At 39.5% G+C, this 14,598-nt stretch overlaps 1 protein-coding gene across 2 annotated transcripts in view; it reads right to left on the bottom strand.

The window, feature by feature from the left end:
• Positions 1–9,020, bottom strand: part of LOC138354971 (uncharacterized) — a 453,439-nt gene extending 444,419 nt beyond the window's left edge. For both annotated transcript variants that reach the window (XM_069309655.1, XM_069309654.1), the window contains exon 1: positions 8,662–9,020. In XM_069309655.1, coding sequence (XP_069165756.1) covers positions 8,662–8,931 — 270 coding nt within the window. In that variant the 5' untranslated portion in view covers positions 8,932–9,020. The remainder of the gene's footprint in view (positions 1–8,661) is intronic.
• Between the last annotated feature and the right edge of the window lie 5,578 nt (positions 9,021–14,598).

The following is a 14,598-nucleotide window of genomic DNA, read 5'->3' as shown; positions in this document are numbered from 1 at the left end:
GAGTACGCTCTTAAGGACTTCTACACTATTGAAAACCATTAAATCCAGCAGTGTAAGCCAGGTTAATTACTTATCAATCCTGGAAACTCAGTCCTGTAATCCTGGATAATTACATAAAAAGCCAGTAAAACCAACTGTGTAAGAAAAAACCCAATTACGAGCGACAGAGCTCGGTTCAGAATGCTCAACCAGGCTTTGATTCCAACGTCAGATTGTGCAGCGGCGTTTAACAGTCTGGCTGATCAGACCGTCTATCGAGAGGCTTGATCAGAACCGGCCCGCAGGAACATTGATCCTAGGAACCACCTCAGAATCATTAATAGAATCATGGAACCATTTATAGCATCCTAAGGTTATAAGTATACCTTTCGGCCCATCCATTTAGAGTAATCGGTACAGCAGTGTTCTTACTAGTTTGTAGGGCCAGCGTTCGGTGCCAGATGTCCAAATGGTCTGGCACTGTTCCTACAGTTCCATCGTCATATCTCTTCTAAGTGCTATATATGCCTGGTCATATTGGGTTAATGCTTGCTATCCCTCTCAAGTACTATATATGCCTGGTCATATTGGGTTAATGCTTGCTATCCCTCTCAAGTACTATATATGCCTGGTCATACTGGGTTAATGCTTGCTATCCCTCTCAAGTACTATATATGCCTGGTCATATTGGGTTAATGCTTGCTATCCCTCTCAAGTACTATATATGCCTGGTCATATTGGGTTAATGCTTGCTATCCCTCTCAAGTACTATATATGCCTGGTCATATTGGGTTGATGCTTGCTATCCCTCTTAAGTACTATCTATATATGCCTGGTCATACTGCGTTAACGCTTTTTCCTTATAACATTACATTACGTTATTTACAATACATTGTTCCAAGTGCATTGTTCTTGGCGTCTCTAGTTCCATCAGTTGTGTCACTTTAATCTTATTTTCATAAATGACTTGACAAGTAAAGTTTTTTGACTATTCCATTACGTAGGCTACCCTGAGAATGTAAGCCTAACACAATACCTGCGTTTAAAATAAAATAAATTATAAATGAGTTAATATATCTTTTTGGCAAACTAACCAAGGGGGTAAAACATATATTCCACTGAAAGAATCCACATACATGGATTGAGCTACAAAGATAGTCAATCAGAATTTTCAATTCTGAGATTCAATTCCAGGCTTCATATCATCTGGAAGGATAATATCCAGCCAATACCCCAAGGCTTACACAGACGTTTCATACACCAGGACATAGTGTAAAAGCGTTATTTGTTCCCCCAATGGGTGCATAACTATTTGCGTTATTTCTGTTGGATACACATTTGTCCAGTCAAAATATAACTGTCACCAGAATGTATTGATATAAGTAGGCGAGTAAAATTCATTTGTTCCGCAGGAGTGCATTGGCGTCTACATCTTTACCGTTCCTTTGGGCGAACGGCTGTAGTATTTGAAGGAATTACAATCCAAATGTAAATCTGTATGAGATCTATTGTGTTTGCATAGTCCACTGGTACAACGTTGTGTTCGTGAATTTTATCAAATTAAATAAAGGCAACCAAAGGAATTCAGTACTTAATTAGACCCTTATTGAAACGCGGCACTGAAGTTTCTATAAAATCGATTTCATACTAATATTTGACAGATTAAAACTCTTACATATCTTTGTTTTCTTTCGGTTACCTTACCTCCGAAACACAATTGGACGACCGAAACTGGCTGAAACTTTTCTGAAGACTGCATTTTATTGTTAACTTTCGACGATAAGTTTAATATGTAAGCAAGTTTAAACCAAATACAGCCCCTATTCAACATGACCAATCTTATGTTAGAATCAGGGAAGTTACCTTCATCTATCTTCCATGGTGTTAAGTTGTCACGAAAAGTCTGTCCAAGATCGTCTGATAAATTGTGAAGTATGCGAGAGTATTTCCTTGGAAAACCTACACGGATTTCAGCCCAGGACTGTGCGTGACTGTTCACTTAAACTAGATGATATGGGAACTAGATAGGTTTACTGAGAATTATATAAAATATATAAATGTAGAATTTCCCTCGTAAATTGATGTAAATATGATCTTTATATTGTATATATTTAATAAAAGAAAAATTGTGAACGATTATCCGTTGTTGTTTAAGATTCGCTACCTGGAACAAAAAGTTCCAAGTAGCACGGGCTATGGTGAGCCCGTATTTAAAACGATTATCCGTAGAGTACGCGTCTCGTGCGTCCTGGGTTCTACTCTAATGAAACTAAACCATGGATGGCCATGTATTCAGCCATACTTGTGTGTTCCACATTTCCTTCTCCAAACCACGATAAACACAATTTTCTAGAGAAGGCTTAAATATTCTAAAACTAAACTCACTTATTCCATAAGATGAATGGATTAATTATATTAGTGCTTTTATAATTGTTCCATTAACTCACTACGTTTACGCATACACTACATTATTCCACTGCAATCCCCTAGTGCACGCTTCAATAATTCCACTCTTGTCCTCATGTGGAATACAAGCCAGCTACATACCGGAGCGTCTATATTCCACCGACTGAACTGATTCTGCATGATGTAACCTTGCAAAGTTCCCGTGTATTGTCCTGTCGGTTCATTTATTGTAAAAAATAGCAAATAGCCATGAATTATGCGCACAGAGCACAAATTTGTGAACGGGCAGAGGTACCGCTTAAGCCTTAAGGGGGCATACAACTGGGATTTCAAAAGTTGTTCAATTGCAATCAAACTTTTTTGGAGTAATTCTATATGGAAAGGGCTGCAACTGTTCCAAGTTTCAGTTTCCTAAATAGAAAGGTAGCTTTTTTTTAACGAATTTTACACATTTTTAAAAAATTCTACAACCACACGTTTCAAATTAAATCATTTCTATGGCACTTCTATTACATTAGAATATAATAAAGGATTGGTATTACCGGGTTTTCCGAAATGTTTAGTTTTACTAATACAAATAGTCAAAGTTCCCCAAAAAAATTATGCAAATATATCACGTTTATTACTATTTATAAAATCAATAAATGAACTTAGGAAAAATACTTCTTACCAATTGTAGAGACAAACTCTACATATATGGTGTAAGTTTCATGTAAATTGAAAAGAAATGTTGAAAACAAATAATTAAAAAATGAACTCTAAGGTGCTGCCATCTGTGGCTGAGGTTGACACCAACCAATTTCCTCAAAAATTGGCACCCTTACAGATAGGTTTACGTGCAGTCAGGTGCATAAGTTTTATGCAAATCGTCCGATAAACAAATAAGAAAAAAAATGAGAAAACAAATATTTTTTTTAACTATTTTTTTGGATAAAACTAATTATTACATTTTTTATTATATGCCATTGTGATTGCTGAGTCATAGACATGATTTCAGTTGACACTTGTGTTTGATGTTAATTTTTAAACATTTTGGAAAATTATTGACACAATTAAATATTTGTGTTCTCCCTTCCTATTTATGCTACGATGCTGAGACTCGGACCAGATGAAGCCCTTTTCATATACAACTAGTCAAAAAAGTTTGATTGAAATCGAACTAGTTTTCATTTATTGCATATTTGAAAACCTTAATTAGCTTCTTGTCCGAGACCTGTATCGTGGTCTCGGACTGGAAGCCTATAAGGCTCTTTCGTCTCCCTTGCCTAGGCCAATGGTTGACCTCTTCCAGGATGCAAACACTCTCCTGACCCCTAGGTACCCATTTACTGCTAGGTGAACAGAGACATCAGGCATGTGGGAACAGTGTCCAAACGTTTCACTTTGCTTGTGAATCGAGCTCGGGTCCATGCAGCAAACTCTGATAGCTCTTGCAGGAGAAGCATTTGCAGGTGTATGTTGTTGCCTTGGTATGTCTATGTGGCAAAGTTGGTTCATTTGATGCTTTAATGATGTTTTGTATTCAGCTACTCAGAACAAAAGTTCCAAGTAGCACGGGCTATGGCGAGCACGTGGTGGACTTACTTGGCACAGGAACGGGGCTGTATGACCTCTGGATTGCTTCAAGCATAGGTTAGACATATGTGAATGCAACCCGTTCTCGCAAATTTAATAAGTCAATATTGACTTATTAGTTGCGTGCATAGGTGACATACTAAACATAATAGTTTCCCTTGAAAAGCTTCATAGAAAACACCGACCTTACCTAACCTACTTAGTATGTTAAAATAAGCATCTTATAGCTTCGTAATTACAATATAGGTTAAGTAACAATTGTAATTACGAAGCTATAAGATGCTTATTTTAACATACTAAGTAGGTTAGGTAAGGTCGGTGTTTTCTATGAAGCTTTTCAAGGGAAACTATTATGTTTAGTATGTCACCTATGCACGCAACTAATAAGTCAATATTGACTTATTAAATTTGCGAGAACGGGTTGCAGAATGAGTTTGGGTGGATATAGATAGGAGCTACCTTGCACTCTAATTGTCAGTTTCGCACTTCAGTTTCCATTATTCTTATGTTTAAGAATTTAGAATGCGGGGTGCGGGATCTCTTATGTCCCGTCTCCTAGCTATTGGTAACAGTTTTCCATGTACTGTACTTGCTGACGGAACTGTGGATAGAGGTGGGTTCTACAACTTCTCCCATCCTATCCACTTGCACGCATACTGATGAATAGGCCTATGGAATTTTCTTTGTATGTGTCTGCCACCTGTGTCCTTTAGTCTTATTATCCTTCGTTGGGAAAGTACTGGCCCTGTTATTGCCTATTTACGTCTGGTTCTTCTCTCTTCTAGGACTGTTAAGCTGATTGTTGCCGTCTAAGGCAATTAATTATGTACCCCAAACTTATCCTACGAGTGGTAGAGCAAAAATAGAATTAATGAGAGCACAAGAGATGCTATTCAGACCTCAGCGGATATTTTTACATTAACAATTCCATTTAACCTGCACACCTTATAATTATGACAGCGAGTAACAGTTTTTGCATTGCAACACCAGTGTATTTAAAATACTGTATAGTATACATTGCAGATAGGTTGATAGGGAGATAGGGAAACTAGGCTGTAACTCATACGTCAGGCTACGAACAGCCGCGTCCAACAGCCTGGTTGACCAATCCAGCAATCAGGAGGCCTGATCGAGGACCGGGCCGCGGGGTCGCTAAGCCCCGAAAACACCTCAAGGTAACCTCAAGGTAGGTATTTTGTTAATACCTAAAATAATTTACATATTGAATTTTTCACGATGACGGAAGAGCTGCTGTTAGTTGTCTTCATTGCTACACAGCATATACATTAATGATATATGTCACGAATCTACAAGAAGCGAAATATGGATACAGTGCAATGATTTCAGATATTGTATCGATGGTTTATCATTTCATGCAGTGTGAGTTTAGATTCATCACTAAATGGCTTAATTTTTTCAGTCTAAGATGTGATGCTGTAGTGCCATAGTTAACACACACACACGCTTTATTCTTTCCTTCATCTAGATCTCTATACAAACCGAACTGCCTGAACCAATTCTTCAAATTCATCTGAGAGTTTTCGTATAATGACAACTTTTAGGGTTCTACTTGATAGCCAAAGATTGCGTTCAGGAGTTATATTTAAAATGTTTTCAGACTTGTTATAACAGCTTTATAACATTTATATACAATTTTGCTTTATCAGAGTAATTCAGCTGGGTCTTATTGCAGTGAGTTTGCATAGACCAGAATTTTATACTTTAAGCTCCAGTTTGTGTATTTGTTTTTGGACGGGTGTTTATGTGCCTGCATACGAGTGTATGCGAGTTGATGAGTGTGTGCTGGTTGATGAGTAGATACTAATCTACAATCTACTAATCTTTCTGCCTGAAACGCTGCGCGTACTAGTGGCTTTACAAGATTGTAAATACTATGCTATGTATTCTCACAAACCCAATGTACCTTCTTGTATATAAATAAATAAATAAATAAATAAAACATGTGCTTTAGGATCGAGCATCTCCTCTCTAGCCCAGCCTTTTGGCCATCAATAGTAAACTATTTTTTCACTTTTTTTGTATCATATTTACACTTAAAACCTTATCGAATTAGCCTCGGTAAGCGGGAGTTATATATGGGTAGATGATGAAAGTGTAGGTAGTTTCAAAGTGTGGGTGGTATGAATGTGTATGTTGTGCATATGTGGGTGGAGGTGGAAGCGTGTGTGTATAAATTTGCATAAGTGCCACCATCTCTAGTGGTCTCTACGTGAACAGGATGCCAGCGACTTGTCAAAGTTACCCTCCAATATTCCCAAGGATTTTTTCCAGTCGAATTTTGAACGGGAATACTGTCGCTGCTGTTACTACTTCGATGAGTAGGCAATTCCGTCGGTTTATCACCCTGCGAATGAAAAAAAATCCGTTGCCTGTCCTGCATTGTACCTTGTTGAGCTTAAAGCTGTTTGCCTTTAATGAAAGTTCATTGGGTGAATATGTAGGCTGTGTGGTTGAATATGGCTGGGTCAGAATGTATATGGGGGGGGGGGGGGCACATTACGTGGTAACCGAAGAGACTAAAGGGAAATGATATGAAGCTCTTTGCGCTCCGCCTACTAGCCTTGGTGCACACCCAAGTGCACAAAGTTAATTTTTTTCATAATTTTCATGTCTATTCACCTATAGGTCCCTGCATCGAGTGTATCTGAGAGAAGTAGATATAAGATAAAATTAGGTTAAAGTGGGATTCTATTGTTAACAGCTCGATACTGCAAGTACAAATAGTTGATACAAACACTAAATACACATTTCCAGGATGCAGCTCACAACAGCTGTCTAGTTCCCAGATGAACGGAGGCATCAAGTGGAAGGAAACTGCCAAATTGTTTGTCCCAGCCAGGGAATGAACCCACGTATCTCTGCTAAGATTCGAGGACGTTAACTACTTTACCACGGGACCTTGTGTTTACTAGCAGCATCCAGCTCTTGGACCCCGCCATTCTAACAGTTGGTTCTCTAATGTATTGACTGGAGCTATTTTCCTCAATAGTATCGACATATATTTTACACACACACACACACGTGTGTACTCACCTAGTTGTGCATGCGGGGGTTGAGCTCTGGCTCTTTGGTCCAAGAGTGAGTGGGTGATTGTGTGTGTATTTAATACTTGTATATGCAGAATCGAGCTATTAGCTCTTGGACCCCGCCTTTCAAACCAATTTATTTTTCCTCTATTAAGTCTACTACATATATTGTGTGGGGGGGGGGGGTGTTCTCACCTAGTTGTGCTTGCGGGGATTGAGTTTCGGCTATTTGGTCCCGCCTCTCAACAGATGCGGGACCAAAGGCGGGGTATGTGTGTGTTTCACCTAGTTGTGGTTGCGTGGGTTGAGCTCTGCTCTTTCGGCCCCCCTCCCAACTGTCAATCAATGAATTGTTACTACTAATTTATTTTTGCCACACACATACATACATATACTGTATACACCTAGTTGTATTCACAACTAGGTGAATACAACTAGATGAATATACACTGAGTGGACAGCGCACAGGACTCGTAATCCTGTGGCCCGGGTTCGATTCCCGGCGCCGGCAGAGACAAATGGGCAGTTTCTTTCACCCTGATGCTCCTGTTACCTGGCAGTAAATAGGTACCTGGGAGTTAAAGACAGCTGTTCCGGGCTGCTTCCTGTGTGTGTGTGTGTGTGTGTGTGTGTGTGTGTGTGTGTGTGTGTGTGTGTGTGTGTGTGTGTGTGTGTGTAAACAGACCGAGGAGTTAGACAAGCGTAGGGGCGGGTGACAAGCACGCCGCCGGTAACTGACAAGAAAACACCCGCCACAACTGAACATAACAGCAACAAGATGCCTCGCCCACCACCACAACACACACACATCTGCCCTCCTGCAACACACGCACACACCTGCCCTCCTGCAACACACGCACACACCTGCCTTCCTGCAACACACGCACACATCTGCCCTCCTGCAACACACGCACACATCTGCCCTCCTGCAACACACGCACACATCTGCCCTCCTGCAACACACGCACACATCTGCCCTCCTGCAACACACACACACATCTGCCCTCCTGCAACACACGCACACACCTGCCTTCCTGCAACACACGCACACACCTGCCCTCCTGCAACACACGCACACATCTGCCCTCCTGCAACACACACACATCTGCCCTCCTGCAACACACACACACACCTGCCCTCCTGCAACACACGCACACACCTGCCTTCCTGCAACACACACGCACACATCTGCCCTCCTGCAACACACACACGCACACACTCCCACACTGGCAGACAACACACCCGCCAAAACTCTGACACACACACTCTTGCACAAAAATAAAAGTAAGTTTCTTCCTCTCTCATTCCTCCCAACGTCTGTTATTCAATATATGTTATATCGCAGATGCAATCACAGGTGTTCCTAGAGCTTCACCAATACACTGATTAAATTACAGCTATTTCACATTAATGATAATTTGTTTATAGACAAATATGACAATATATGTCGGGTTCATTCATGGTCCTAGGCGCCCTTGTATATTACACAAGCATCATTAATATTTCCCCAATATATATTACAAGACGTGAATTCTTTAGAATACAATTAAGTAATAACTCTGTAATTAATGCTAAGCTCCGTCAGTAGCGAGGGAGCAGCTCCTGGGCGTAGCTGCAGACGCTAGCAAAGAAATTCCTTTGTACTGTGTCTTACCTCTTCAGTAGCGTCGCGGGGCAGGTGGCGGACGATGAGGTATCTGCCGTTGTGGAACTGCCTCTTGAGCTCGTAGATCCTCCTCTTAATGGCCTCTTCCTCATCCACATCCCAGTTATTCTCCGCCGAAGCTGGCGACGTGGAGTCCGAGGTGGCCTCCGTCGGCCAAAAGTTAGCTCCCGTAGTGACTGACACCATGGAATAATTACTAAACAGTGGGATACTGGTGCCCAACTGGCTGTTGAAAGCATCTGTGGAACTGGTAGCCATGTTGCTCACCTGAGGTAATCTTCACTAACGAGTGACACCCAGACAAATTACACAGAGATACTACCACTTCTCACAACGATGTCACGATACACACTAACTTGTGCTCTCGCTTGGAGCCTCGACGTTTCAAACTGGAGTTACCTGTTTGAGAGCGAGGTTGTCATTGGTCGATACGGCAGCTGAGTCGCCGCGGGAGCCAATCAGCGGCCACCTCTCGCGCACTCTCCCAGCGACGGGAGATTCATTCAAAGCGTCCACTCCCAACCCGCCGCCCTCACCAGACACGAGATCAACAAGTGGCTTGTTTCTCATACGTTTTTCTTTATAAAAACAGTCCAGTACTTTAATGAACACCATATATTCCAAACGTGAATGTCTCTGCGAATAAACACACTCAAAATTAAGCTCCACACACGTCCAACAGCATCTGTCGCTAAATATATATCCTCAATAAATTTAAGAGTAAGTCGCAGCCCGTAGTGGCGGGAAGTTTGAAAAGCCAAGCACGTGGTCAATACACAAGTGTCGACACAAAAAACAGATTTTCCCACTTTTTTGCTACATTATTTTATATCAAAATGGCTCAGGGTTCTGAACGCGAAAACAAATGCTAGTAAGTATCTTAAAATCTGAATGAACGAATACGAGTGAAAGAGCGTGAAAAGAGTGAAATCATTCTAACCTTGGAGCACAGCGTAGCACCAAGGCCCATCTCGCTCTTGCTCTCGCGGGCGCTCTCTCTTTCTCTCTCTCTCACTGTCTCTCTCACTCTCACTCATTTCCCCCCCCCCCCCCACCCCCACACCCTACACCCCTTCCCCACGTGCCAAAACTCCACAACCCTCGCCTCCTCACCCTTTTGTATCATAATAAACATGTTCCATTGATAAGAGATTTGTTTGCGCTCCTGTACCATGTTGGATAGTTTAATACAATACAGTATATTAAATTGTATAAACTCTGTATGTTAATGTGTATATTTTGGTGCTCGTCTATTATTTGGTGGATGTATGCAGTTTCCTCTTATTGTTAGTGCGTATATGTATTTCCCTAGATGTGGTTAGAGTTGGGCTTCAACTTCTGGGTCCGGGCTTTTATGATTTCACTCCATGCATGGAAATCATGTGCTTTTATGATTTCACTCCATGCATGGAGATCATGTATATTTAGCTAACTAGTTGAAGGTGTTGAGTTCCAGCTCCCGAGTCCTGCCTTAAACATTAAGTTCTACCTCACTGCTGATGAACCCATGTTAGGAATCTGCATTCGTAACTCGCTCTCAGTCGCTGTGAAACGTAATCGAGTTCTGAGGATTTTCTATGTTGTGATCATATCCCCTTTTTATGCGTACATATATTTATGAATATATGTACGTACATATATTTATAAATATATATGTGTGCTCATAAATACGTAACTAGTTTGTATGTATGCCTACAATGTACACGCATATACATATGGATGTTTACATGTGAATGTTTATACATCTATATTTAGGTGTATATTCTGAGAGAGAGAGAGAGAGAGAGAGAGAGAGAGAGAGAGAGAGAGAGAGAGAGAGAGAGAGAGAGAGAGAGAGAGAGAGAGAGAGAGAGAGAGAGAGGAGGAGGAAGAGGTGGAGGAGGAAGCGGAGCAGTGTACACACATGACCTCAGCTGTGCAAGTCAGGAGGCAAGGTGGAGGAATCCAGGGACCAGATTCACGAAGCAGTTACGCAAGAACTTACGAACGTGTACATCTTTCCTCAATCTTTGACGGCTTTGGTTACATTTATTAAACAGTTTACAAGCATGAAAACTTCACAATCAACTGTTGTTATTGTTATAAACAGCCTCCTGGTACTTCGGAGTTCATTAACTGTTTAATAATTGTAAACAAAGCCGCCAAATGTTGAGAAAAGATGTACAGGTTCGCAAGTGCTTGCGTAAGTACTTTCGTGAATCTGGCCCCAGATAGAGACCGCCGCTCTCATAACGGCCAGTATGACATGCGCAGAGTGCCACGGCAGTCAACTAGGCAATCTATCAGCCAGCTACTCTGCCAGACAGATACCCCTGACAATCAGTCACCCAGTGAACTAAGCCTGACAGGCAGGCACCTTGCCAGACAACACAACAGCGTGCCAGGTACTCTGAAAGTCAGCCTTTGCTACACAGGCATCCTGACAGCCAGGCAATGAGGCACCCATATAGTTGGGAACCCTGGCATCTCAAAATCTATAAATTCTCTAGATGAATACAAAGGAATTACACTTAGAACTTGCAGAGATTTCATTTAACTCGTGAAATCCTTAAGACAAAAACAGAAAATAGCCTAATTATTTAAGTAACGATTTCATTAATTAAGGACGTAGCAACACGAATTAAGTTATGCAGATTATGCAGACTTAACATATATTCAACAACTAAGGACACTGAAACATTATCTTTACGCTGTTGATCCCTTTGGCTTCCCGTTTTCGGTAATTGAGAGCGTTACAAGGACATAATCTGTGTAAACAAACACTGTTCACCTACGTAGGCACAATCCCCTGGTCAGTTTACTCTGCGCCAGCCTAGCCCGCGCGACCGAGGCACCGCAGCACTTTTGTGAAGGATTATCATAAAAAATGACAGTGAATAATTAAAGAGTAGCGTCTTCCATCATTTGAAAGGCTGTTTTGGGTTAAGTAAGGTCTTTAAAGTGACAATTATATATATATATATATATATATATATATATATATATATATATATATATATATATATATATTTATTTATATGTGTTATTTATATATATATATATATATATATATATATATATTCACACACACAAAGGTCTTCTCCAAAGTGTATTCGGTGGACCTATTATCATCATTAAAACACTTGCTAAGGAATAATATTAAACATTATTAAATATTTACAGATTTCTGAATAGAAAAAAATAACATTTCCCTATTCGAATTAAATAGATGAATACCGCCCAGTTTTGCCAACATTTCAGAGTGAACTGACGACAAATTTAAAGACAATCCCTACAAAATTATCCAACAAGGATTATTCAACAAAATTTCCTTGTAAGAGTGAGGGAGGGAGCATCACTGGCAAGAGCATCACTGGTCGCTAACTTTACCTAACATCATGTAAATATTAACTGTCAACATTATCCACCCGCGAAAGATACAGCTTGCTGGCTCTCTCTCAGCACAAATATTTGAATTCCTTTCTTATTCATTTGCCACGAATGTTTGTTATATTTCCTATTGTATCTCATATGGTGCCGGGAAATGTATCATAATCTGTGGCCATAATTATTCCTTATAATAATCGTTATAAGAATTTAAAATGGGAATGTTTTAAGTGCTTTTGAACTGCCAAAGTTGAAAATTGTGGTGAATCGTCACTCCTTCCGACAACGTTCTTAATCTTTGAATTTATGAAGACAAAAGCAGGCGTGACACCATAAAAGTTGATGCAACGATGTCAACAAATAAAGTGTAAAGTGACAAAAATAACAACAAAGAAAGATTATATGATTACCTCATATAACAAACTTAATTAACCTACACATAGATTAGCCAAACACAACCTAAACATAACTGAAAACAAATGTGTTCATTAATTTCACATGAATTAATTTTGCACTATTGTTTACCTTTGTTAAACAAACATTATTTACTACTGTATATCCAATAACTGGATTTGAATACAGTAGCCTACAAAATACTGCATGTATACTATATAGTTTACTACACATCACTGTTTAATCCCACCATATAAGGAGATTATTTGCAAGCTTCGTCATCCATGCTCCCGATCCCCTGATGGTGTTATTATGTTATTCTAATTTATGAGTGCTGCCTGGTGTACAAATGCATACTAGTCTGCACCTTTTGGTGTACATATATCCCCTGTACACCATTCTGTGTATATTATATATATAATATATATATATATATATATATATATATATATATATATATATATATATATATACATATATATATAATATAATATATTATATATATATATATATATATTATATATATATGTATAATATATATATATAATATATATATGTATATATATATATATATATATATATATATATATATATATATATATATATACCCATTGTACTCTCAGTGTATACATGTCTTCTTAATTATACCTGAATACTGTTTACGTGCGCTTGTCTTTGAATTGTTTTGTGATATTCAATGTTTTGAAAAATATCAACATTAAAATTTGTACAACTATTACAATGATTAAACTTTGATTAACTTTATTTACAGGTCATCAGTTAGAATAAGGACGTCATAAAACTTCACTTAGTGCTGGTGTAGAGATGTCATCAGAGTTTATTACTCTGAGTGATATCAAATTTGTATGTGATCAATACATTAATTTATTCTATGTTCAAGATGATATAACACAATGCCCTGCATATTACTGCGAACTGTTGCTTAAATATAAGCAATATCAATACTTATACCTAAATACTTGTGTTGAAATTTAAATACAATCAATTAAATTAATACAACAGGGGACGTGACCTTAGAGTTCACTTAGCCAGCTCGAGACAATGACCAGCCATGTAAGTCACATCATTCACAGGACGGTTCGCCAGCGGATTTGAGAAGCCTAACCTTACCAAACCTAACACAGCCTAACCTAAGTTAAAACCTTCTAACCCTAACAATATACAATATACGGTTTAAACAGAAAACGAGTTTTGTGGAAATGTCTGAGACATTCAGAAATGTCTGAGACATTCAGAAATGTCTGGTGAATGTCTCAGACATTCAGAAATGTCTTGGGTATGGTCACATTCCATATCCGAGAGAACACGCGGCACCGGTGTCTGGCTCAAGCAGCCCTGCTGGCATTTCCTCAGAGAAGGTAAACGGTCTTGTGTTATGTATTACGAGGATGTGTGAGTTGCCTTCTGTTCCACACTCTACCATCTTTTACCTTCCTTCTCTGGCCATCTGCAAAATCAATATAGCAAGTCGTGGATTATATTTTTATTTTTTTTTTAGGTGCATAAGTTCATGTTATATATTTCCTCTATTTGTGCCGTCATATTTGGAGGAGTGGTTTAATTTTTCCCCCGTCAATACAATATGCATTTGTCGTCAAAACTCATGTTGGCCTTTATGTAACATTTACCTGTAATAATCAGATCTTTTGTTAATGCAGTAAACTGCTAATACTCGAGAATGCTTAGACGTTTAAATATTTTCGAAGCGTAGTTGCTTTATAGGTGATGGTCATAGATTTTTGCCATATTAGCTTGAATTTCATTGGATTGTGACAGTAGAATGTGACTAGAATTCTGTCAACATATTATGCTCGTCTCAAGCCATTGCGTGTTGGCCTGAAGCGAATGTTACCAGAATCACTGTTTCACACTGGTGCGTTCTCGACGTCTACCCTCGGGAAGGCCCTCAGTCTTAAAACATTGAGCGACATGAGATGATAAAAGAGGGTCATGACATGAATATGTTACTGGTACTCCGACGGCTACCTCGCTTAATGTCACGTCCTATTTTGGGAGCAGCCACATACCAGGGTCCGCTGCTCGACCCGGGTACTCGGCCCGTCCGGTCACTAGCTCCACCCATCCAGGTTGATCTAACCGTCTAACTTATCCTACACAAACAACGACAATAAGTTGGTAGCTCGG

This window comes from Procambarus clarkii, chromosome 65 (genome assembly GCF_040958095.1).
Source record: "Procambarus clarkii isolate CNS0578487 chromosome 65, FALCON_Pclarkii_2.0, whole genome shotgun sequence".
NCBI classification, from domain to species: domain Eukaryota; kingdom Metazoa; phylum Arthropoda; class Malacostraca; order Decapoda; family Cambaridae; genus Procambarus; species Procambarus clarkii.
Note: the sequence above shows the minus strand (reverse complement) of the source record. Positions and strands in the feature narration are given on the sequence as shown.